The sequence below is a fragment of the Leucoraja erinacea genome, chromosome 37 (assembly GCF_028641065.1).
Source record: "Leucoraja erinacea ecotype New England chromosome 37, Leri_hhj_1, whole genome shotgun sequence".
NCBI lineage: Eukaryota > Metazoa > Chordata > Chondrichthyes > Rajiformes > Rajidae > Leucoraja > Leucoraja erinaceus.
The window spans coordinates 10350355-10377031 of NC_073413.1; the positions used below are offsets into that span (position 1 = coordinate 10350355).

A 26677-nucleotide genomic window follows, 5' to 3' on the forward strand; every position below is an offset into this window, starting at 1 on the left:
ACTCTCTGGGTGAAAAAGTGTTTCTTCGTCTCCGTTCTAAATGGCTTACCCCTTATTCTTAAACTGTGTGTGTGTGTGTGTGTGTGTGTGGCCCCTGGTTCTGGACTCCCCCCAACATGTCTCCTGCCTCTAGCGTTTCCTGAAGGAACGCCCTTTAATTCTGAGACTGCGGGACTCTCCCACCTGCTGATTTGCTTTTGCGAGTTTTATTCCGTCTTTTGAGCTGCAGAAGGGCTGACGGGTTTTAAGCACGTAGCACTCTGTCACAATATGCAAGGCAGCACCCACTGACTTCCTTAAACCAGTTTCACCGAGCTGCAGGAGGCGGCTAACTTTACAGTGCTCTCTCTGTGTCTCTCTCTGTTTCTCTCTCTCTGTCTCGGCCACTGCACTGTTTTGGATTTATTCACCTCGTTTCTCCGGGAGACCAACTACTAATTACTACGATGCACCAACAGCTGAGGGGAGAGAGGTGAGGGGGGGGGGGTGGTGGTGGTGGGGTGGGGTAGGGGGTGGTGGTGGGGTGGGGGTAGGGGTGGTTTCTTTGCCCCTCTGTTTCAGAGACTGGGGGATGGTGGTGGGGGGTCTGTGGGTGTGAGGAGTATATGGAGTATGTGGGGGGGGAGGTGAGAAAGTAGGGGTGGTTGGGGTGGAGGGACAGGAGAGGTGAGAAGGTGGGGGGGGGGGTGTGGCACACAGAGGTGAGAAAGTGAAGGAGTGGGGGGGGTGTTTGTGGGGGAGGGATAGGGGAGGTGAGAATGTAGGGGTGGGGGAGGAGAGGAGGGGGGTGGCACAGAGGGGGGGAGGGGTGGACTGAGGGGGGAGGGGTGGCACAGAGGGGGGAGGGGTGGCACTGGGGGGGGGGAGGGGTGGCACAGTGGGGGAGGGCACTGAGGGGAGGGGGAGGGGGGGGGTAGGGGGTGGTGACTGGGGGGGAGGGGTGGCACAGGGGGTGGCACAGAGGGGGGGGGGTTAGGGGGGGTGGTGGCACCTGAGGGGGGGGGTGGACAGAGGGGGGGGAGGGGTGGCACTGAGGGGGGGGGGGGTGGCTGGACAAACAGAGGTTATCAAAGATCTCTCTAGATTGAGATGGTGTTAAGCGGGCGAGAGCAAGAGCGAGATTGGGGTGGGGTGGGATAGGGGGGGGGTTGCGTCAAAGGGCAAAGGAGGTGAGGGGGCAAGGGGCAAGGGGCAGAGGGAAGAGGTCAGGGGTGGGTTTAAAGCTTATTTGTGGTTTTACTCTAACCCCCCCCCTCCCACAGTGACTACGAGCAGCTACCTGACGATGTGCCGGTTTCTGCTCACGTCGCCGATGTGGAACAGGGCAAAGGAATCTCGGCCTACTTTGTAAGTGTTTGTTCCTTAAAGGGGCAGGTTCCCCTGCTGTATCCATGTGAACGAGAGGGTGGACATACGGCCAGCCTTTGGCCGCACCGGGCCTGCACTCGCTGGACTGTAGAAACATAGAAACATAGAAACATAGAAATTAGGTGCAGGAGTAGGCCATTCGGCCCTTCAAGCCTGCACCGCCATTCAATATGATCATGGCTGATCATCCAACTCGGTATCCCGTACCTGCCTTCTCTCCATACCCTCTGATCCCCTTAGCCACAAGGGCCACATCTAACTCCCTCTTAAATATAGCCAATGAACTGTGGCCTCAACTACCCTCTGTGGCAGAGAGTTCCAGAGATTCACCACTCTCTGTGTGAAAAAAGTTCTTCTCATCTCGGTTTTTTAAAGGATTTCCCCTTTATCCTTAAGCTGTGACCCCTTGTCCTGGACTTCCCTAACATCGGGAACAATCTTCCTGCATCTAGCCTGTCCAACCCCTTAAGAATTTTGTAAGTTTCTATAAGATCCCCTCTCAATCTTCTAAATTCTAGAGAGTATAAACCAAGTCTATCCAGTCTTTCTTCATAAGACAGTCCTGACATCCCAGGAATCAGTCTGGTGAACCGTCTCTGCACTCCCTCTATGGCAATAATGTCCTTCCTCAGATTTGGAGACCAAAACTGTACGCAATAGAAGGATGAGGGGGGTTGTGGTCCTCATCCAAACTTACCCAATAGTGAAAAGACCTGGATAGAGTGGATGTGGAGAAGATGTTTCCACTAGTGGGAGAGTCTAGGACCAGAGGGCACGGCCTGAGAATTAAAGCACATTCCTTTAGGAAGGAGATTAGGAGGAATTTCTTTAGCTAGAGGACGATGAATCTGTGGAATTCTTTGCCTCAGACGGCTGTGGAGGCCACAAGTCATTTGGGTATCTGATGGGTTTTTGATTAGTACGGGTGTCAGGGGTTACGGGGAGAAGGCAGGAGAATGGGGTTAGGAGCGAGAGATAGATCAGCCATGATTGAATGGCGGAGTAGACTAGATGGGCCGAATGGCCTGATTCTGCTCCTTATTAACCTTATGAACTTATGACCACCATTGTTGGCCCTGGCCCTATAAACATTGGCTTGGACAATTTCAGGTAGTCCCTGCCTTCTCCCTCCTTCCCCTCCCCTCCCCAGCTCTCATACAAGCCCACTGTGTCCGCCTCTTTCTTTCTTCTTCCCGCACCCACTCCCACCTCCACCACCTCATCAGTCTGAGGAAGGGTCTCGACCCGAAACGTCGCCTATTGCTTTGCTCCAGAGTTGCTGCCTCACCCGCTGAGTTACTCCATTGGGCTAATGCTGCTCCGACAACATGGATTTAGGTCAGTCAGCTTCTTATGTCAGGGTTGCTCTCTGTCCTGCGCGTGGCTGGGCACTAAAGTTGCTCTTGCGTCCCTCCAGATGTTTGTGATCCAGGTGAAGCAGAAGGGAGACGCGAGGTACTTCATATATCGCCGTTACCGACAATTCCACAACCTCCAGGTGAAGCTCAAGGGCAAGTTCGACCCAGAGAACAACAAGAACTTCAACACCTGCGTCTTGCCGGCTCTGCCAGGTAGGTCCGGACACGGGACGAGACGCGGATGGTCGCACGGCAGTCAATAGACAATAGGTGCAGGAGTAGGCCATTCAGCCCTTTGAGCCTGCACTGCCATTCAATGTGATTATAGACAATAGACAATAGACAATAGGTACAGGAGTAGGCCATTCGGCCCTTTGAGCCACCACCGCCATTCAATGTGATTATAGACAATAGACAATAGGTGCAGGAGTAGGCCATTCAGCCCTTTGAGCCAGCACCGCCATTCAATGTGATCATAGACAATAGACAATAGACAATAGGTGCAGGAGTAGGCCATTCGGCCCTTTGAGCCAGCACTGCCATTCAATGTGATTATAGACAATAGACAATAGACAATAGGTGCAGGAGTAGGCCATTCAGCCCTTTGAGCCAGCACCGCCATTCAATGTGATCATGGCTGATCATCCCCAATCAGTACCCCGTTCCTGCCTTCTCCCCATATCCCCTATCTTAAAGAGCTCTATCTAGCTCTCTCTTGAAAGCATCCAGAGAACCGCCCTCTGAGGCAGAGAATTCCACAGACTCACCACTCTCTGTGAGAAAAAGTGTTTCCTCGTCTCCGTTCTAAATGGCTCACCCCTTATTCTTAAACTGTGTGGCCCCTGGTTCTGGACTTCCCCAACATCGGGAACATGTTTCCTGCCTCTAGCGTGTCCAAACCCTTAATAATCTTATATGTTTCAATGAGATTCCCTCTCATCCTTCTAAACTCCAGTGTGTACAAGCCCAGCTGCTCCATTCTCTCAGCATATGACAGTCCCGCCATCCCGGGAATTAACCTGGTGAACCTACGCTGGGCTCCCTCAATAGCAAGAATATCCTTCCTCAAATTAGGGGACCAAAACTGTACACAATACTCCAGGTGTGGTCTCACTAGGGCTCTGTACAACTGCAGAAGGGCCTATTTGCTCCTATACTCGACTCCTCTTGTTATGAGGGGACGGGACGGGGATGGTCACGGGATGAAATGTGGACGTCACGCGGCGGGACGCGGAGGGTCACGGGCCGAGACACGGATGTCACGGGACACGTGAACAGACACGGGAAGTCCGTGTGTTATCCCGGTCCCCGACCGACTTGGACCTGCACGGCGAGGTCCCGGCACAAAATAGGAGAATATAATTTCTCTCAGACCCACGAGACTTCAGGTGCAATCAAACATAAAGTGCCGGAGAAACTCAGTGGGTCATAGAGTTATGGAAGCACCCAGCACAGACACAGGTGCAGTGGCCCAACTTGCCCATGCCAACCAAGATCCATTACAGCCCATCAAGTCTACCCCAATATTCAATCATGGCTGATCTATCTCTCCCTCTCAACCCCATTCTCCTGCCTTCTCCCCATAACCCCTGACACCCGTACTGATCAAGAATATTTCTATCTCTGCCTTAAAAATATCAATTGGCCTCCACAGCCGTCTGTGGCAAAGAATCCCACAGATTCACCCCCCTCTGGCTATAGAAATTCCCTCTCATCTCCGTTCTAAAGGAACATCCTTTAATTCTGAGGCTGTGACCTCTAGTCCTAGACTCTAGACTCTCCCACCAGTGGAAACATCCTCTCCACATCCACTCTATCCAAGCCTTTCACTATTCGGTAAGTTTCATTGAGTTCCCCCCTCCCCTCATCTTTCTAATCTCAACCAAAGATCTCGGAGAAAACCCATGAGGTCACGGGGAGAACGTACAAACTCCGTACAGACAGCACCCATAGTCAGGATTGAACCCGGGTCCCTGGTGCCATGAGGCAGCAACTCTACCGCTGTGCCACCTTGCTACCCCTTTTCAGGTCGGGACCCTTCTTGTTATTGAGGGAGTGCAGCGTAGGTTCACCAGGTTAATTCCCGGGATGGCAGGATTTGCACATGATGAAAGAATGGATCAACTGGGCTTGTATTCACTGGATATCTTATGGAAACATATAACATTCTTCAGGGATTGGACTGGCTAGATGCAGGAAACATGTTCCCGATGTTGGGCGGAGTCCAGAACCAGGGGTCACACACAGTTTAAGAATAGAGGACTGAGATGGGGAAAAACTTTTTCACCCAGAGAGTTGTGAATCTGTGGAATTCTCTGCCACAGAAGGCAGTGGAGGCCAATTCATTGGAGGTATTCAAGAGAGAGTTCGATTTAGCTCTTGGGGCTAACGGAATCGAGGCATATGGGGAGAAGGCAGGAACGGGATACTGATTCTGGGTGATCAGCCATGATCATATTGAATGGCGGTGCTGGCTCGAAGGGCCGAATGGCCTACTCCTGCACCAATTTTCTACGTTTCAATGGTACAATAATGTACTTGCGTGATCAGTGTGCATGACACATCAACTCTGTGCAAATTTAAGGACTGCTTTTAGATAGCAGAAGTGGTTAATGACACAGACAAAAGCTGGAGGGTTCTGACAAATGTTTTAAATCAAAAATAATTAGAAAAGTGGGATTTTATTAAAAAATTTAAAAAATTTAAAAAAACCATTGGTAACACTCCCACCACATCCACTCTATCCAGGCCCTTCACGGTTCGGTAAGTTTCAATGAGGTGCCCGCTCATCCTTCTAAACTCCAGCGAGCACAGGCCCAGACGGAGCCTGTAGTTGGATTCCTGCAGTATTCATTTCCAACACCAGATGTCAGTGCTATCAGTAGAATTACATAGAGTGATACAGCATTGAAACAGGCCCTTTGGCCCAACTTGCCCACATCAGGCCAACATGTCCCATCTACACTAGTCCCACCTGCCTGCGCTTGGTCCATATCCCTCCAAACCTGTCCTATCCATGCACCTGTCTAACTGTTTCTAAAAAAATTCAGATAGTCCTAACCTCAACTACCTCCTCTGGCAGCTCGTTCCATACACCCACCACCCTTTGTGTGGAAAAGTTACCCCTCAAATTCCCTTTAAATCCTTTCCCCTGGTCCTCGAATCACCCACTCTGAGCAAGAGACTGTGCGTCTATCCGTTTGAGAAGGAACTGCAGATGCTGGAAAAATCTAAAGTGGAGAAAAAATGCTGGAGAAACTCAGCGGGTGAGGCAGCATCTACGGAGAGAAGGAATAGGGTTTAGATCTGAAACTTCGCCATAGATACTGCCTCACCCGCTGAGTTTCTCCAGCATTTTTTGTCTACTGTGCATTTACCCAATCTATTCCTCTCATGATTTTATTCACCTCTATAAGATCATCCCTTATCCTCCTGCGCTCCAAGGAATAGAGTCCAGGCCTGCTCAACCTCTCCCTGCAGCTCAGACCCTCGAGTCCTGGCAACATCCTTGTAAATATCCCTGCACCCATTCCAGCTTGGTGCCATCTTATATTCAGAGCAGAGCAGACCCAGAGAAGCAGTCAGGACCATTACAAGATGGTGGCGCAGCGGTAGAGTTGCTGCCTTACAGCGCTTGCAGCGCCGGAGACCCGGGTTCCATCCCGACTGCGGGTGCTGTCTGTACGGAGTTTGCACGTTCTCCCCGTGACCTGCGTGGGTTTTCTCCGGGTGCTCCGGTTTCCTCCCACACACCAAAGGCGCGCAGGTTTGTAAGTGAACTGCAGATGCCGGTCTCCACCGAATGCTGGAGTAACTCAGCGGGACAGACAGCATATCAGGAGATAAGGAATAGGTGACGTTTCAGGTTGAGACCCTTCTTCAGACTGAGTGTCAGGGGTAGATGGAGACACAGAGATGTTTAGAGATACAGCGCGGAAACAGGCCCTTCGGCCCACCCAGTCCGTGCCGACCAGCGATCCCGCACACCAACACTCTCAGTCTTAAGGATAGGGGGAAATCCTTTTTAAAACCGAGATGAATGAGGAGAACTTTTTTTCACACAGAGAGTGGTGAATCTCTGGAACTCTCTGCCACAGAGGGTAGTTGAGGGGATATTTACGAGGGATATAGATGGCCCTGATGCTAGGGGAGAGTATAGAGAAGGCAGGTACAAAATGAATGGGAAGATCATGTCATAGAAAGTAATGATGATGAAGATATGGATAGACCTATTTCCATGTTTCTATTGTCACTAGACATGACACAGATGAAATACAAAAGCTGGCCCTCGTACCCTCAGCGTCCCCCGCATACCATATCAGTTTCAGGGGTAGAAAAAACAGAGAAACAGATGTAGAGAAAACAAAATGAAAGAAAGAATGATGATGAAGGAGACAGGCCACTGTTTAGCTGTGGGCCCGGTGGGGGGGGGGGGGGCCTGTCCCACTTATAGGTGCACAATTCTGCGGCGCTACAATACGAATATATACAGATGGAAAACCGGACTGTTGGGACCTGTGAAGTCAGTGCGGGCTTGTGCGACCTTCAATTTTGAAATTAAAGAGTAGTTATAATTTTCGGAAAGCAACTATTCCTGAGTCCTATTTGTCCTAAGGATTTGATGCACCTATAGCGCCTTCCAGAGGGCAGCAGGGACCGAAACAGTCCCAAACGCAGGATTGGGAGCTGTACTTTGACCTGGGCTCCTGTCTTCTTTGCCCGAGTTGCCATGCTAAGGCAGCGGGAGGTGTAGATCAGGTCAATCAATCCATGCCGGAGAAACTCAGTGGGGAGATGGGCACCCAGCAGACAATGTGCTTCTGCGCTGTCCATAGTTACCCTCCATTGAAGCCTCTCCCTGTCTGCCATGGCTGCAGCTCCCTCATACCCCATGGTGTAATGCAGTATGTCAAGCAGGCTCTCGATCGGCCTCTCCGAGCCGTCTGTGGTAGAAGGTCAGATTCACCCCCTCTGGGTTAGAGTCCAGGTTGTGCTTCCCTGAGGAAATGGCCTTACAGGCCATTGTTAGCTGTGGGCCCGGTGTTAACGAGTTACGGGCCTGTCCCACTTACGCGACTTTTTCGGCGACTGCTGGCACCCATCATAGGTCGTTGCAGGTTGCCAAATATTTTCAACATGTTGGAAAATCCAGCGGCGACCAGAACAAGGTACGACTCTTTGGGCGACTACTCATGACCGTACAGGCTTCACCCCAGTGCAGACATGTCGCCTATACGGTTGTGAGTTGTCTCCTCAGTCGCCCAAAGAGTCGTAGCGTCTTCCTGGTCCCCGCTGAATTTTCAACATGTTGGAAATTCTCGGCGACCTGCGACGACCTCTGACGGGTGCCGGCAGTCGCCGAAAAAGTCGCGTAAGTGGGACAGGCCTGTAACAGACAATGAGACTCAACAGGACAACTTTGAAACTAGCACAACAACTTGGGTGGGGGGTGGAGGGAGCGAGAGGGTTACTTGAAGTTAGAGAAGTCAATGTTCATACCACTGGCGTGCAGTGCAAGCTGCCCAAGTGAAATATGAGGTGCTGCTCCTCCAGTTTGCGTTAGGCCTCGCTGCCTGCCGAGATGGATCAGTGCTGTTTGCTGTTCACTCATTAGCTCTGCCTCGGGACAGCTTTGGAGGCTGAGAGCGTTTAGCGCCAAATGTACGCCTGCTTCTCTTCACAGCCACCACTCAGGCCGACATCTTTAATTCCACAAACAGCTTGTAATGGAACAAGGGATTTTAGTAGCTGAATGTCTGATCAGCAGAGTCGGGATGATTAGAGCTAGGCTGCGTGGGAGGCGAAAATTGGATCCCAGAAGGATGCAGGAAGTCGAGAGGCCCACAATACATAGAGTACGTTCTCCCATCGTGACCTGCGTGGGTTTTCTCCGGGTGCTCCGGTTTCCTCCAAAGATTTGTAGTTTATCAGTTAATTGGCTTGGTCAAATTGTAAATTGTCCCTAGTGTAGTGTTAATGTGCGAGCATCAGCTGGCCCCGAATGTTTCCCCTCTGTACCCCTAAACTATAAAACTAAAACAAGGCACAGAGTGCTGGAGAAACTCAACGGGTCAGGCAGCATCTCTGGAGAACATGGATTGGTGATGTTTCGGGTCGGGACCCTTCTTCAGACTGATGGTAAGGGGTTGAGGGGGAAGAAAGCTATCACCTTGCTCCTGAAATGCTGCCTGATCCTCTGAGTTACTCCAGCACATTGTGTCTTCTTTGGCAAACTAGCATCTGCAGTTCCTTGTTTCTACCTGACTCTACGATTCTATGCAAGGGTATTCTGTGATTTTTGTAGTGCCGTTCTTACAATGGAGCTGAAATCCACTGTATTATTTCAGAGACTAGAGAACAGCGCAACACTGGAATAGACCCGTCAGCTATAATGCCTGTGCCCAACATGTTGCCAAGAAACTCCAGCCCTTTCCAGAAATGTTAGTCTTTAGATCTTGACTAAAGGAACAGAATTGGCTAGGCAGCGTAATTCATTTTCTGAGAGGGAGACAGCATGGAAGCAGCAGGCCCTTCAGCCCATCGAGTCCATGCTGCCCGTTAATCACCCATTTGTCCCAATGCTACATTAATGCCAACGTTCTTGGTTAGTAAAGTGGGAGAGTCTAGGACCAGAGGTCGTAACCCCAGAACCAGGGGCCACACACACACAGTTTAAGAATAAGGAGTCGGCCATTTAGAACGGAGACGAGGAAACATTTTTTCACCCAGAGAGTTTTGAGTCCGTGCAATTCTCCTACCACCCCTGCAGGTTTTGCACATTCCCGCGGGCATTGCCACTTTCATTTCACTGTACGTCTTGTATGTGTATGTGTATGTGACAAATAAACTTGACTTGACTTGGTTTGTAGGTTAATTGGCTTGGTGCAATAGTAAATTGTCCCCGTGTGTGTGTGTGTGTGTGTGTGTGTGCGTGCGCGTACGTGCGCGTACGTGCGTGCGTGCGTGTGCGCAGGATAGTGTTAGTGTGCGGGAATCGCTGGTCGGTGCGGACTCGGTGGACCGAAGGGCCCGTTTCCGCGCTGTTTCTCTAAACCTAAACTCAAAACTATTATAGGTAGACAACAGTGCTGGAGAAACTCGGGTGCAGCAGCATCTATGGAGCGAAGGAAATAGGCAACGTTTTGGGCCGAAACCCTTCTTCAGACTAATGTAGGGTGGGGAGAAGAAAGGAGAAAGGAAGAGGAGGAGCCCGGGGGCTGAGGGAGAGCTGAGAATGCGAGGAGATAGTAAGGGTTAACGGAAATTGGAGAAGTCAATGTTTATGCCGCTAGGGTGCAGACTGCCCAAGTGGAATATGAGGTGCTGCTCCTCCAATTACTGGTGGTGCTCATCTGGCCATGGGGGAGGCCCAGGACAGAGAGGTCGGATTCGGAATGGGAGGGGGAGTTGAAGTGCTGAGCCACCGGGAGATCAGGTTGGTTAATGCGGACCGAGCGGAGGTGTTGGGCGAAACCTCCTCAAAACCATTATATTCCCCTCCACAGTCCCATCGCCATTAGCTCCCCCCCCCCCCCCCCCCCCCCCCCTCCCCCCCCCTCCCCCCCCCCCCCCCCACAGGTTCCACAGCTCACCCGCACACTAGGGGCCAAATGACAGAGGGTCGATCAACCACACGTCTTTGGGAGCTCTCAGAGAAAACCCACACACTGGACAATTGTGATGTTCTTGGCATCATTTCTAGTACAAACCCTCAATCCCTCTGTGATCTTATAATTACAACTTCACATTCTTTCCAAAAAGAAAACTCCTTAAACTCTTGGCTACATCTGGAAGCGATTTAAGCAAACCACGGGAAACATAGAAACATAGAAAATAGGTGCAGGAGTAGAAGCCATTTGGCCCTTCGAGCCTGCACCGCCATTCAATATGATCATGTCTGATCATCCTACTCAGTATCCCATCCCTGCCTTCTCTCCATACCCCCTGATCCCTTTAGCCACAAGGGCCACATCTAACTCCCTCTTAAATATAGCCAATGAACTGTGTGGCCTCAACTACCCTCTGTGACAGAGAATTCTACAGACTCACCACTCTCTGTGTGAATTTTTTTTTTCTCATCTCGGTCCTAAAAGACTTCCTCCTTATCCTTAAACTGTGACCCCTTCTTCTGGACTTCCCCAACATCGGGAACAATCTTCCTTGGACTTCTCCAATTTTTGTTAACTAACCTCCGAACATTCCCATTTGCAACCCCCCCCCCCCCACGACCCCTCTCTTCCCTGATCCCAAAATGCTCAGTTATTTTGCAGAGGGGGGAAGATGGAGTAGCCCGGGGTGAGACTGGTCCTTGATTATGCTGTGGCCTTGCTGAGGCAGCGTGAGGTGTAGATGGAGTCAGAGGAGGAACAGAACTTTAGGAATAGGCACAGGAAGCTGGGTCAGGAATGGGTGACGTTTCGGGTTGAAACCCTTTTTTCACACAGGTGAATGGAGGGACATTGATCACCTGTGGGCAGGTATCAGTGTAAATAGACACCAAAATGCTGGAGTAACTCAGCGGGTCAGGTAGCATCTCTGGAGAGAAGGAATAGGTGACGTTTCGGGTCGAGACCCTTCTTCAGACTGAGAGTCGGGGGGAGAGGGAAACTAGGGGTGTAGACGGTGATGTAGAGAAATATAGAAACAATGAATGAAAGATATGCAAAAAGGTAACTTTGATGCAGGAAACAGGCCATTGTTAGCTGTGGGCTGGGTGAGAATGAGTTGCCGACAATGAGACTCAACAAGCCGACTTTGAAGCTGGTATGGATGGGGGAGGGACAGAGAGAGAGGGAATGCAAGGGTTACTTGAAGTTAGGGAAATCAATATTTTGTCTGAGAAGATAGTTGAGGCTGGGACTTTCCCAACGTTTAGGAAACATTAAGACAGGTACATGGATATGGACAGGTTTGGAGGGATATGGACCAAGAGCAGGCAGGTGGGACTAGTGTAGCTGGGACATTGTGGGACTTGGCCAGTGTGGGCAAGTTGGGCCGAAGGGCCTGTTTCCACATTGTATCACTCTATGACTCTCTCTGCAGTTCCTTCCCACACATGAGGTCTAGGTTTGTGAGTTTTGACAGTAAACTGCAGCCCTGGTAACAGAGTTGAGGTTAGGGGGTCTTTTCTCTCTCGAGTCCCCCCCCACACACCCCCGTTCCCCATATGCCGGTTCTGCTTTTGATTCGATCTTCTTGTTCCAACTTAGGGAAGGTTTACCTTGGCAACAAGCAGGAGATTGCAGAGAAACGGATTCACGAACTCAACATCTACATGAAGGTGGGAATACCTTTAAACAACTAACCCCCCCCCCCTCTCTCCAGATCGCTATTCGTCCGTATCCTCAGGGCATGCTTCAGATCTTTTAGAATGTTTAAGAATGCTGGAAAAATCGAAGTTGGGCAAAAACGCTGGAGGAACTCAGGTTTGGTCCATATCCCTCCAAACCTGCCCTGTCCCACTGTGCGAGTTCATTCCAAGAGCTCTCCCGAGTTTTTAAAAAATCAAACTCGTGGTCACACGGAGAATGAACGTAGCGGGTACGTCGGAGCTCGGGGACGCCTCGTAGCGCTAACGGCAGGTACACGGGAAGACTCGCTAACGGCAGGTAAGCACGGGAAGACTCGTGAAGATTTTTCAACATGATGAACGAGAGCCCCGAGTGGCCATTACCGTAAATCTCCGAGTTGGAATCAGGGCAAACTCGGGAGAACTCTTGGAATGAACTCGTACAGTGGGACAGGGGTTTAACTGTTTCCTAAACATTCATGCATTCGGTCCATATCCCTCCAAACTAACACTACCCCACACACACTAGGAACAATTTACAATGATCCCAGAAACGTCACCTATTTCCTTCGCTCCATAGATGCTGCCTCACCCGCTGAGTTTCTCCAGCTTTTTTGTCGACCTCAGATCTTTCAGAATCTCTTTTGACAACAAATGATGCCAAGTGCAACTGGGTTTATGTGTTGGCAATTAGTGTTGCCTCTCTGCTGCCCGCGGAGTTAGACATCAAAGGACCACTAATGGGGACCATCAATGTTTGCAACAGCGACTGTGGCCATTATCATTCCAACACATGTATAACAGCTATAAACCGACTTGAAAGGACCTGCTTATGGCAAACCTCACAATGTCCCGCCATCATTTATTCCAAATAATAATCCGGTATCGGTGAAACAGCGGTAGAGTTGCTGCCTCACGGCGCCAGAGACCCGGGTTCGATCCTGACCACGGCTGCTGTCTGTGCGGAGTTTGCACGTTCTCCCCGTGACCCGCGTGGGTTTTCTCCGGGATCTTCGGTTTCCTCCCACACTCCAAAAACGTACAGGTTTGCAGGTTAATTGGCTTCGGTGTAAATGTAAATTGTCCCCAGTGTGTGTGTAGGATAGTGTTAGTGTGCGGGGATCGCTGGTCGGCACGGACTCGGTGGGCCGAATGGCCTTCTTCCGCGCTGTATCTCTAAACTAAACTAAACGTTCAGCTGTCCTGGGCCTCCTCCATGGCCAGAGTGAGTCCCACCGCAAATTGGAGGAGCAGCACCTCATATTTCGCTAGGGTAGTTTACACCCCAGCGGAACGAACATTGACTTCTCCAATTCCAGGTAGTCCTTGCTTTCTCCCTCCTTCCCCTCCCCTTCCCAGCTCTCCCACAGCCCACTGTCTCCGCCTCTTTCTTTCTTCTTCCCACCCCCACATCAGTCTGAAGAAGGATCTCGACCCGAAAGGTCGTCTATTCCTTCGCTCCATAGATGCTGCCTCACCCGCTGAGTTTCACCAGCATTTTTGTCTACATTAAACTAAACTAAACTAAACTCAGATATAGACTAGTTTAGATAAACTAAACCCAAAAATGCTGGAGAAACTCAGCAGGTGAGGCAGCATCTATGGAGCGAAGGAAATAGGCGACGTTTCGGGTCGAGACCCTTCTTCAGACACAATTACTAAACAAGTACGTTTTGAAGTGCAGAGCTGGTGAAATGTAAATTGTAAAGTGTTGAATTCGCATGTACAAAGCTCCCAATCTGAAGAAGGGTCTCAACCCGAAACGTCGCCCATTCCTTCTCTCCATAGATGCTGCCTCACCCACTGAGTTTCTCCAGCATTTTTGAGGTTTAGTTTATCTAAACTATTCTATATCTGAGTTTAGTTTAGTTTAGTTTCGTTGAATGAATAGCAGGCCAACTGGTTTCAGAACAATGCTGCAATCACCAGGAAATAATTCACACAGTTGAAAGGTGAAGAGAAGTGACCACACCTTAATACAACAGGTACACAGAGACTTCCAGGAAACACTGTTTTGGATTTATTTTGTTTCCTTCAAAATAGACTTTACTCAGATAATAAATATATACAGTACATGAACCGTGGGAAAAATTCATCCGACATTTTCGGAGGCTATACAAATTGTTCGATTCAGTCTATGTACATTGCTCAAATTTCATGCAATGAGATCGTGACTTCAGGAAAAGCAGGGAGATAAAGGTAAAAAATTAGCAGGCTGTTGCCAGGGCTCGAGGGTGTGAGCTACAGGGAGAGGGCGAGGAGGCTGGGACTCTATTCCTTGGAGCGCAGGATGATAGACAATGGTGCAGGAGTAGGCCATTCGGCCCTTCGAGCCAGCACCGCCATTCAATGTGATCGTGGCTGATCATCCACAATCAGTACCCCGTTCCTGCCTTCTCCCCATATCCCCTGACTCCGCTATTTTTAAGAGCCCAATGTAGGGAGTTAAGTATCCTGGGAACGGGCCTCCACCGCCTTCTGAGGCAGAGAATTCCACAGACTCACAACTCTCAGTGTGAAAAAGGTGATCTTATAGAGATGAGGGGTGATATTATGGAGGTGTATAAAATCACGAGAGGAATAGATCGGGTAGATGCACAGAGTCTCTTGCCCAGAGTAGGGGAATCGAGGACCAGAGGACATAGGTTTAAGGTGCAGCTGAATGAGTGGGTTAACCTATGATGAGGGTTTGTCGGCACTGGGCCTGGACTCGCTGGAGTTTAGAAGGATGAGGGGGTGATATTAAAACTCATTGAAACTTACCGAATAGTGAAAGGCCTGGATAGAGTGGATGTGGAGAGGATGTTTCCTCTCGTGGGTGAGTCTAGGACCAGAGGCCCATCCTCAGAATTAAAGCACGTTCCTTTAACAAGGAGATGAGGAGGATTTTCTTTAAAATCTGTGGAACTCATTGCCACAGAAGGCTGTGGAGGCCAGGTCAGTGGATATTTTTAAGGCGGAGATAGATAGATTCTTGATTAGTGCGGGTGTCAGGGGTTATGAGGAGAAGGCAGGAAAATTGGGTTAGGACGGTGAGATATATCAGCCATGGTTTGAATGGCGGAGATGGGCCGAATGGTCCTCGAACTTTCCCACCTGTTTTCTTTTGACTGATCCTTTTCCAAATTTTTACCAAAATTCCAGAAACTCTTGGCCCTTCCAGCCTGGATTCTCCTGGATGAGGATTTGCGGATTTTCTTCTACCAGACCAAGGAGGACAGCGTGCAGGTACCAAAGTCCCTCCGGAGGCTGAGGCCACCGACCCGCAGAGTGTGAGTACCTCTAGCGATCGAAATATCCAGCGACAGACTCGGGGCCCCGAACTTGCTGACTGCGTGCTATGTTCTCTCTCAATCGCGAGTCCATTAACTCTTAACGGGGCTGTCCCACTTACGCGACTTTTGCGGCGACTGCCTGCACCCGTCATAGGTCGTTGCAGGTCGGCGAAAATGTTCAACGTCCAGCGGCGATCAGAAAGACGCCACGACTCTTTGGGCGATGACTCACGACCGTGTCGCGGGGTGAAGCCCGTACAGCCGTGAGCAGTCGCCCAAAGAGTCGTAGCATCTTTCTGGTCGCTGCTGGATATTTCACGCGTTGAAAATTTTTGCCGACCAGCAACTACCTATGCCGCCGGCAGTCACCGAAAAAGTTGCGTAAGTGGGACAGCCCCATTACTTGCATCCCTGCCAGAGGAGGTAGTTGAGGCAGGGACTTTCCCCAACATTTAAGAAACATTTGGACAGGTACACATGGATGGGACAGGTTGGGAGGGATGTGGGCCAAACGTGGGCAGGTGGGACTAGTGTAGATGGGACATTGTTGGGCGGTGTGGGCAAGTTGGGCCTGTTTCTACACGGTATCACCCTGTGACTGTAACAGCACTTTCAGGTACAATCCTGATACTGGGCATGCAGCGGTAGGTTTTATCCTGACTATGGGTGCTGTCTATACGGAGTTTGCACGTTCAACCTGTGAGAGATATGGAACAATGATTGAAAGATATGCAAAAAAGTCACGATGATAAAGGAATTCTCTCTGCCTCAGAGGGCGGTGGAGGCAGGTTCTCTGGATGCTTTCAAGAGAGAGCTAGATAGGGCTCTTAAAGACAGCGGAGTTAGGGGATATGGGGAGAAGGCAGAAACGGGGTACTGATTGTGGATGATCAGCCATGATCACATTGAATGGCGGTGCTGGCTCGAAGGGCCAAATGGCCTACTCCTGCACCTATTGTCTATTAACTGTTCGATGTACTGGATCCAATTCCTTGTGTCTCCACTGACAGGCCTTCCTTTGTTTTTCAGCCAAACCAAGACTGTAAGGGAAGGAGTGATCCTGGAAGATGAGAAGCCCTGGGCTGAGGTGAGTGTGTGGGGAGTGTCGATCTAATGCCCCATGGTCGCTGTTTGGTTTAGTTCAGTGTCACGACTGGGAACAGGCCCTTCGGCCCACCGAGTCCATGCTGGCCAGCGATCGCCTCCATTCAATAGCTCTATCCTACACACTCGGACGATATACAGAAGCCAATTAACCTACAAACCTGCACGTCTTTGGAGTGTGGGAGGAAACCGGAGCACCCGGAGTGTAGGGAGTGGATGAGAAAGTGGGCCGAATGGCCTGCTTCTATGTTGTGTCTCTAAAATAAAGAGGCACATTGGTGCTGACACCGGCTGTTGCTAATGTTTAACAAGGAACTGCAGATGCTGGAAAAATCGAAGGTGGCCAAAAAAGCTGGAGTAACTCAGCGGGTGAGGCAGCATCTACTGGAGAGAAGGAATGGGTGACATCAGGAAACATGTTCCCCATGTTGGGGGGAGTCCAGAGCCAGGGGGTCACACACAGTTTAAGAATAAGGGGTTGGCCATTTAGGACTGAGATGAGGAAAAACCTTTCCACTCAGAGAGTTGTGGAATCTGTGGAATTCTCTGCCACAGAAGGCAGTGGAGGCCAATTCACTGGATGTTTTCAACAGAGAGTTAGATAGAGCTCTTAGGGCTAACGGAATCAAGGGATATGGGGTTCACTGAAGCCTCTCTTTCTCTCTCTGTCCCCACAGGCTCTGTATAACTTTACTGGGGCAAATGACTTGGAATTGACATTCAAAGCTGGCGACATCATCTATCTGCTGAAGAAAGTTAACGAACAGTGGTTCGAGGTAAGTCTGTGAAGATATAGGTTAGCTGAAGTGTTCAGCGGTTGATTTAAATGGCCTATCCTGGTCTCTTGAAGTGTGTGTGTGTTGGTGTAAGGACAAGGACACGGATGAATGAATGAATGATTGATTGATTGAATGAATGAATGATTGAATGAATGAATGAAATGAATGAATGAATGAATGATTGAATGAATGAATGAATGAATGATTGAATGAATGAATGAATGAATGAATGAATGATGATGAATGAGTGAATGAATGAATGAATGAATGAATGATGAGTGAATGAGTGAATGAATGATGATGAGTGAATGAATGAATGAATGTATGAATGAATGAATGATGAGTGAGTGAGTGAATGAATGATGAATGAGTGAGTGAGTGAGTGAATGAATGGATGATATGAATGAATGAATGAATGAATGAATGAATGAATGAATTACTGAGTGAATGCATGCATGCATGAATGAATGAATGAATGAGTGAATGAATGAACACACGTTTATTGTCTCCACGGATTGTCACCTTGTCGTGGTGGAGAAGCTTGTGTGGTCCTGAGATCCTGAGAGCGATGCCGTCTGGAGCTATCTACGCTCCTGGTAGGGCCACCCATGGCGGTAAGGTCGAGGGGGAGGTCTCTGACAAAGAGTCAATCCAACCAAGACCTCAACGGTGGAACAGGCGGAGGGAGGACGATGGCTGACCTTAGTGGAACGTCACAGTCTACTCCTGTAGAATGGCCTACTCCTGCACATAATTTCTATGTTTCTATGTTTCTATGATCCTTTTACACGTGTTCACCGGCTAATATTGCTCTCTTCCCCTCCTCTGTCATCACCCACCCCTTCTCACTAGGGCATTCACAGTCACTGCACAGGCATCTTCCCAAAATCTTTTGTGAGAATCATCAAAGATTTATCGCAAGAGGTGGCCGCCATTCAGGAGGACAGGAGGATCGTGGCTCATTGGTTCCGTTGTGTCTACCACAAAGAACACTGTTGTGAGATCAGGTGAGTGATGGTCCTGTCCCACCTAAGGGCCTGTCACACCTGCCGATTTTTTTCGGCGACTGTTGGCATCATTGACTGACGTATAAGGTCAACGGAAAATTGGCGACGCAATGACATATGGAGGCAGCGGAGTTTTTTCAAGTGTCGCAACATTTTGTTTTGTCGCCGTTGGATTTCGAGATATTCAAAATCTTTTGGCGGAAACTGATATGACGGTGGCAGTCGCCGAAAAAAATCGGCAAATGGGACTGGCCCTTTAGACTATTTTTAATAATAATAATAATAATAATAACTTTATTTATAAAGCGCTTTTAGACAACATCAGTTACCACAAAGTGCTGTACATGGGAAATCAACAAAAAGTTATTACAAACTACTAAAACCATTAAGACGACTTAAGGATAAGGGGGAAACTATAAAAACTAAACGAATCTCTGGAATAAAAATTAAAAGACTATATTAAGTTAGATAAGGGGATTCAATGGAGAGAATAAATATCATCGGCCATGATCATATTGAATGGCAAAGCAGCCTAGCACATGAATATGAACAGTCCATTGCTCTTTCTCCTCGACCCACCCCTTCTCACAGCATTCCAGTCAAGCCAGGCATCTCCCAAAATCTTTTGTGAGAATCATCAAAGGTTTTTAGTGGAGGATTTAAAGATGTGATCAGTGGGGTAAAAGGCCTGTCACACCCTCTGGCCGACTTTAGTCAACCGTTTGCATCATTGACTGATCTGCGACGCAATGACCTCTGAGGCAGCAGAGCATTTCAAGTGTACGGCCGTTGGATTTCGAGATGTTCAAAGTCTTTTGGCGGAAACTGATGTGACGGTGGCAGTCGCCGAAAAAACTCGGCAAATGGGACTGGCCCTTTAGACTATTTTTAGGCGACATGGGAATAGCATGTAACATGAAAAGGCTCTATCCCCTCTGAGCTTTTTAAAGATAAACAACTAAATAAATATCAATAACCTCCATCCTTCACTACCTCCCAGGTAAGGAGCAGCCCTGAGCCGCTGAGCAGTCCTGTTTTTTAGTCTAATGGCGTCCGCTGGTAGTTCGCTTTCCTCTGAGAGCATTAAGGAGAGGGCAGCAGCGGCGACTATATAATCATAGCAGGCTTCGCTGAAGAACCGCTGAAGGCTGGATATAAAATTTGAAATAAAACCATCACTTAAGAGCCCCATCACACAGAGTGCAGTGCAGGTTCACCAGGTTAATTCCCGGGATGGCGGGACTGTCATATGCTGAGAGAATGGAGCGGCTGTGGGCTTGTACACTCTGGAGTTTAGAAGGATGAGAGGGTATCCCATTGAAACATTTAAGATTGTTAGGGGTTTGGACACGCTAGAGGCAGGAAACATGTTCCCGATGTTGGGGGAGTCCAGAACCAGGGGCCACACACACAGTTTAAGAATAAGGAGTAAGCCATTTAGAACGGAGACGAGAAAACACTTTTTCACACGGAGAGTTGTGAGTCTGTGGAATTCTCTTCCTCAGAGGGCGGTGGAGGCAGGTTCTCTGGAGGCTTTCAAGAGAGAGCTAGATAGGGCTCTTAAAGATAGCGGAGTCGGGGGATATGGGGAGAAGGCAGGAACGGGGTACTGATTGGGGATGATCAGCCATGATCACATTGAATGGCGTTGCTGGCTCGAAGGGCCAAATGGCCCACTCCTGCACCTGTTGTCTATTGTCTATATAAACTACACTAATCTATGCATTGCTCCTGTTGCAGGGACATCTACCTGAAGACCGGCATCTCTCTGCAGCCAGAATACAAGATGCTCTTGTCCAAGATGAGGTACAGTTGTCATTGTGACTCAACAATCTCCTTGTAATGAGACCTCTGCTAACGGTTTTGGCTTTGCTCATTTAGAGTCAAGGAGTCCCTTCGGCCCATCGAGCCTGTGCCGACCAGCGATCACCCCGTACACTAGCACCAACCTACACACGCGCACTCGGGGGAAACCGGAGCACCCGGAGAAAACCCACGCGGTTCGGGGGAGAACTTACAGATGGAGGCCCTTCAGCCCAACTCACCAAGATGTCTCATCTATGCTCATCACATTTCATCGCCTTCAGTCCATATGCCTCAATCCAATTGTCTTTTTGAATGCCATAATAGTCCCTACCTCAACGACCTCCTCTGGCAGCTCATTCCATACACCCACCAACCTTTGTGTGGAAAAGGTTCCCCCTCAGAGCCCTGTTCAATCTTCCCCCACTCACTTTAAACCTGCAGTTCTTCATTCCTCTTCTCTGGGTAAATAAACGGTGGAGTTGCTGCCTCACGGCGCCAGAGACCCGGGTTCCATCCTTGAGAACGGGCGCTGTCTGTACGGAGTTTGCAGGTTCTCCCCGTGACCTGCGTGGGTTTTCCCCGGGTGCTCCGGTTTCCTCCCACACTCCAAAGACGTGCGGGTGTGTAGGCTAACTCATTTCTTTATGTAAGTTGCCCCTAGTGTGTGTGGGGTAGTGCTAGTGTACGGGGTGATTGCTGGTCGGCGCGGACTCGGTGGGCCGAAGGGCCTGTTGTATCTCCACGCTGTATCTCTAAAGTAAAGAGAATGGGATTTTGGCAGGGGAATGGAGCAGAATAAATGAGCCATTTACAACATTCAACACCAGAGTATTCTTGGCCGAGAACCACTATATCCAATGTTTTGAATAGGAAATGTATTTTTTCCATTGGAATTCCAGACTTGGATGGGAATGTGGGCACGTGGAGTTCAGCGTGTATTCAATGGGGCTATGGACAATAGACAACAGACAATAGGTGCAGGAGTAGAGGCCATTCAGCCCTTCGAGCCAGCACCGCCATTCAATGTGATCATGGCTGATCATCCCCAATCAGTACCCAGTTCCTGCCTTCTCCCCATATCCCCTGACTCCGCTATCTTTAAGAGCCCTATCTAGCTCTCACTTGAAGGTAGCCAGAGTATCGGCCTCCACTGCCCTCTGAGGCAGAGAATTCCACAGACTCACCACTCTCTGTGAGAAAAAGTGTTTCCTCGTCTCCGTTCTAAATGGCTAACTCCTTATTCTTAAACTGTGTGGCCCCTGGTTCTGGACTCCCCCAACATCGGGAACATGTTTCCTGGTCATTATACCAAATTTGTACACGTTCACATGTTATAGGAGTAGAATCAGGCCATTCGGCCCATCCAGTCTACTCCGCCATTCAATCATGGCTGATCTCTGCCTCCTAATCCCATTCTCCTGCCTTCTCCCCATAACTCCTGACACCCGTTCTCATCAAGAAATGTCTTGAAGATAGACACAAAATGGGACCTTCACAACATTTAGGAAACAGTCAGACAGGTACATGGATGGGACAGGTTTAGAGGGATATGGACCAAGCGCAGGCAGGTGGGACTAGTGTAGATGGGGCATGTTGGTCGGTGTGGGCAAGTCGGGCCGAAGGGCCTGTTTCCATGCTGTATCACTCTACGACTGTATAATTTTATGTAACAATTCCAAAAACACCGACCCCCACCCCTCCCCCCCTCCCCCCCCTCCCCTTACCTGTATCTCACCTGCATCCGTTCCCATTTCACCCGTTCACCTGTTTCCATGCTCAATGGCTCTTTGACTCTAATTAGGATCCTTATTGAGATGGAGAAGGCCATTCAGCCCATCAGCTTCATGCTGCCTCCCAGCTGGACAATCCAACCAGTGATAAGGAACTGTTTACACTGAAGATAGACACAAAATCAAATTCCTCGTATGTTGCAAAACATACTCGGCTAATAAAGTATGATTATGATGATGAAATGCTGGAGTGACTCAGTCAGCATCTCTGGAGAGAAGGAATGTGTAGGAAGAAGGATCTCGACTCTAAAGGTCACCCATTCCTTCTCTCCAGAGATGCTGCCTTTCCCACTGTGTTACTCCAGCATTTAGTGTCCACCTTCAATCCAATCAGTTCTGTTTCCTCTGCTCTTATTCGCTTTATTGAGATTTTGGCAGTGGATTGGAGCAGGCCCTTTGGCCCATCTTGCTCATGCCGACCAACCTGTCCCACCTGCCTGCGTTTGGCCCATATCTATCTATCTATCTATCTATTAGTATATAAAACTCAAATCCGTCCCCCGTCCGTCCGCCTGCAGTACGGATCCCTTCCTGCCTTTTGATTCGTTGACGGCTGCTCCTTCCTATCAGCTTCCAACACACTTCGAAACAAAGTTGCAAGACAGGAACACTGAACTTCTCACTGCTGCAGCAGGCTGGGGAGGTGCAATTGAGGGAGGCAGGGGAGTGCTGGAAACTTACATTTGGGAACGGGCTCAGTTCCATTGGAGGAGACGGTGCATGGTGGAATATTGGGTTGGGGGATCACACCATTGGGGGAGCAGACCCAACGGGTCTGCACTTGGTCTAGTAATATATTAAAACTCTGTGGCCGGCTGGCTGTGTGTGTTTCTGCCTGACTTGTGGTTGCCAGCCTTTGATTCGTTGCTACGCCAACACCAGACCCAGAAACGCCCAGATTTTTTCCATTCCGGTAGAGATTTCACTTTTCAATCCAAGTATCAACTCCTCATTAAATTTAGTCGTGTTTATGTACACATTTTTAATAAAATCCTTCTCCCCCCCCCCCCCCACCACTCACTCATTTTGGCGCCTCCTGCTGGCCAGCGACCATAACGGCTGCTGGCGCCCGCATCGCGCCTCAAAGACGCCATTTAAAAACAGCCGCACTGCTGACTGCGGGAACGGCTTGACTTGGAGGACCACGTCTCCCGTGGGGGCTACGGGTAGGGAACGCCTGCGTTGGGGGAGCAGACCCAACGGGTCTGCACTTGGTCTAGTATCCCTCTAAACCTGTCCTATCCATACCTTCAGTGTCTACCCATACCTTCAGTACCTTCGGTACTCAGTGATCTAAACCTTCCATAAGCGTTGCGATCGTCCAATCCTCAACGTAATGCCACTCACGTTCTCGCCCTTCCATTTTCTCACGCCTCCCAGGGCTGAATTTGCGACTGAGGACATCGCTCTCAACTACTGCGACCCGGAAGGAGACCTGGTGCGTATCCTGGACGACACGGACTTGGAGCTGATGGCGGTGGAGGCTGAGGAAAGGCCAAAGGTCACCAAGGCCGACTTTGCCCCGTGGCGCGTGCACGTGAGCAGGAAGCACGATTTCACCATCTACAACATCAACCCTTGAACCACCACCCACCGACTAATGGCCAGTTTAACGGATTAGCCTCTTTGCTGCAATACTAACTTGGAGATCATTTAATATTGTCATGACTGATCCCCTTTTCACTGAAGTGGGAACTAAGTTCTTCTACATCTGGTTTTGGACGGGCGTACGTCAGCTCCCGTCTCTCGCCTTGCTTCGAGGATGCATTTGTTGAAAGATGTTCTCCAGCTTCCAGCAACGACAATCATCCGCTGATCTTCAATTTCTGTTTTTGGCCATCGGTTGTAGCCATTGAAGGCATGGGAGGGTGGCACAGTGGTGCAGCGGGTAGAGCTGCTGCCACACAGGGCCAGAGACCCGGGTTCGATCCCGACTACTGAGTTTGTACCTTCTCCCCGTGACCTGCGTGGGTTTTCTCCAGGTGCTCCGGTTTCCTTCCACACTCCAAAGACGTACAGGTTTGTAGGTTGATTGACCAATGCACATTGTAAATTTTCCCTTGAGTGTGTAGGATAGTATTAGCATGCGGGATGATCGCTGATCGGTGCGGGATCGGTGGGCTGAAGCCCTTTCCTGTGTTGTATCTCTAAACCAAACTAAACTCAATATTTCAGACTTTGATACAGATACAGTGTGGGAACTGGCCCTTCGGCCCACCAAGTCTGTGTTGACTAGTGATCAACCCCTACTTACAATATAACAAGAGGATTTCAGTATAGGAGTAAAGAGATTCTTCTGCAGTTGTACAGGGCTCTGGTGAGACCACACCTGGAGTATTGTGTACAGTTTTCGTCTCCTAATTTGAGGAAGGACATCCTTGTGATTGGCAGTAGGTTCACAGAGATTGATCCCTGGGATGGCAGGACTGTCATATGAGGAAAGATTGAAAAGACTAGGCTTGTATGCACTGGAGTTTAGAAGGATGAGGGGGAATCTTATAGAAACACATAAAATTATAAAAGGACTGGACAAGCTAGATGCAGGAAAAATATTCCCAATGTTGGGCGAGTCCAGAACCAGGGGCCACACACAGTCTTAGAATAAAGGGGAGGTCATTTAAGACCGAGGTGGGAAAAAACTTTTTCACCCAGAGAGTTGTGAATTCATGGAATTCCCTGCCACAGAGGGCAGTGGAGGCCAAGCCACTGGATGGATTTAAGAGAGAGTTAGATAGAGCTCTGGGGGCTAGTGGAGTCAAGGGATACGGGGAGAAGGCAGGCACGGGTTATTGATAGGGGACGATCAGCCATGATCACAATGAATGGCGGTGCTGGCTCGAAGGGCCGAATGGCCTCCTCCTACACCTATTTTCAATGTTTCTAATACAATACAATAGTATGTAATTTTTAGTTATATAGCACTTTTAAATCAAATCTCGTGGAAGCCAAACTTTACAGAGAAGAAATCAGATTACCATACATCCATATAAAATAAAAATAGAAAAGACACAGCACACTATCGGATTTATCATCACCAATAATACTTTATAAGCCAAGTATGTTTTGCAACATACGAGGAATATGATCTGTCAAACAGTCATACAAATAAAAAGCAACAAGCCACACAAAATACATTTTAACATAAACATCCACCACAGTGACCCCTCCACATTCCTCACTGTGGTGGAAGGTGAAATGAAGTTCAATCTCTTCCCTTATAACCATATAACCATATAACAATTACAGGACGGAAACAGGCCATCTCGGCCCTACAAGTCCGTGCCGAACAAATTTTTTTTTTCCCCTTAGTCCCACCTGCCTGCACTCATACCATAACCCTCCATTCCCTTCTCATCCATATGCCTATCCAATTTATTTTTAAATGATACCAATGAACCTGCCTCCACCACTTCCACTGGGAGCTCATTCCACACCGCCACCACTCTCTGCGTAAAGAAGTTCCCCCTCATGTTACCCCTAAACTTCTGTCCCTTAATTCTGAAGTCATGTCCTCTTGTTTGAATCTTCCCTATTCTCAAAGGGAAAAGCTTGTCCACATCAACTCTGTCTATCCCTCTCATCATTTTAAAGACCTCTATCAGGTCCCCCCTTAACCTTCTGCGCTCCAGAGAATAAAGACCTAACTTATTCAACCTATCTCTGTAACTTAGTTCTTTCTTAGTTCTTTGTTCTCCCGCGGTCGGGAGCCTCGAGCTCTCCGTTGACGGGACGATCTTCCGTTAACGTAGCCAGCAGATGTCTTTCCTTGTTAGGGGGCAAACAAACTCCTGAATCTTACACAATTTCACAACTTGCCCGAAGCCAATTAAACTACAAACCCGCTCGACTTTGGAGTGTGGGAGGGAAACCAGAGCACCCGGAGAAAACCCACGTGGTCACGGAGAGGACGTACAAGTTCCGAGGCAATAAACTAAACCAAACTAATCTCACTGTACAAGATTACTACAACGTTGTGGACTGTATCTGGAGGCTGGGCCCTGGATCTGGAGCCAGCAGATCAAACGCCAGCTGAGAAAATTAAATGTTAAATATTAAAATAGGTAATTTTAAAAAGCCAGTCTCTGTGAATTGATTCACTATTTCACGAACAGTAAAAGGGCCTGGATCACTTACGCGATTTCTTTCGGCGACTTTCAGCATAGTCGCAACAATTTTGAACATGTTGAAAATCCAGTGGCGACACGAGTGGTAGCAGTCAAATATGGGACAAGGGTGGTCCCACACGGGATAAACCAATATATGGGATGTTGGCAACCCTTGTCGGGACCCTCCTTCAGACTCTAGATTACCAAGCTGGGCTGATTGCCCTGTTATTCAGCGGAGTTTGCCATGCTTTTTACAACTCTTCACTTGCCAATATTCCCTCTGGAAACGAACCTGTAATGTTTGCTTTAGTTGGAACCATTAAATACCACGTGGGCTCAGCTATCGATTCCAGCAACAATTAAACCATCAGCAGCGAGACTCTAAACCTGTTCCCTGCTGGTAAATTCATCACCCGAAACGTCACCTATTTCCTTCGCTCCATAGATGCTGCCTCACCCGCTGAGTTTCTCCAGCATTTTTGTCCACCCTGGATCTTGAAGACTGATTGCCATTTCCACTTCCTTCTTCTTCTTCTAAAGCCCTTTGACAAATGTCCTCACTCGGTTGTTGGAAGTTAGACAATAGGTGCAGGAGTAGAGGCCATTCGGCCCTTCGAGCCAGCGCCGCCATTCACTGTGATCATCCCCAATCAGTACCCCGTTCCTGCCTTCTCCCCACATCCCCTGACTCCGCTATTTTTAAGAGCCCTATCTAGCTCTCTCTTGAAAGCATCCAGAGAACCTGAGGCAGAGAATTCCACAGACTCACCACCCTCTGTGAAAAAAAGTGTTTCC

At 49.1% G+C, this 26677-nt stretch overlaps 1 protein-coding gene across 1 annotated transcript; it reads left to right on the forward strand.

Annotated features, from left to right (window-relative positions):
- On the forward strand, positions 1-26677 carry ncf4 (neutrophil cytosolic factor 4). The gene is made up of 10 exons (XM_055663360.1): positions 1-472; positions 1263-1347; positions 2786-2939; positions 11936-12006; positions 15160-15287; positions 16320-16377; positions 17072-17170; positions 18026-18180; positions 19921-19986; positions 23157-26677. The coding sequence occupies exons 1-10, from the start codon at positions 447-449 to the stop codon at positions 23356-23358; spliced, it is 1044 nt and encodes a 347-aa protein (XP_055519335.1). The 5' UTR covers positions 1-446; the 3' UTR covers positions 23359-26677.

Bases quoted from the DNA above. Each gene is read 5' to 3' on its own strand.
- ncf4 (XM_055663360.1), top strand. From the start codon at position 447: ATGCACCAACAGCTGAGGGGAGAGAG. The intron at 473-1,262 runs GTGAGGGGGGGG...CCCCTCCCACAG, and splicing joins CAACAGCTGAGGGGAGAGAG to TGACTACGAGCAGCTACCTG. The intron at 2,940-11,935 runs GTAGGTCCGGAC...GTTCCAACTTAG, and splicing joins CGTCTTGCCGGCTCTGCCAG to GGAAGGTTTACCTTGGCAAC.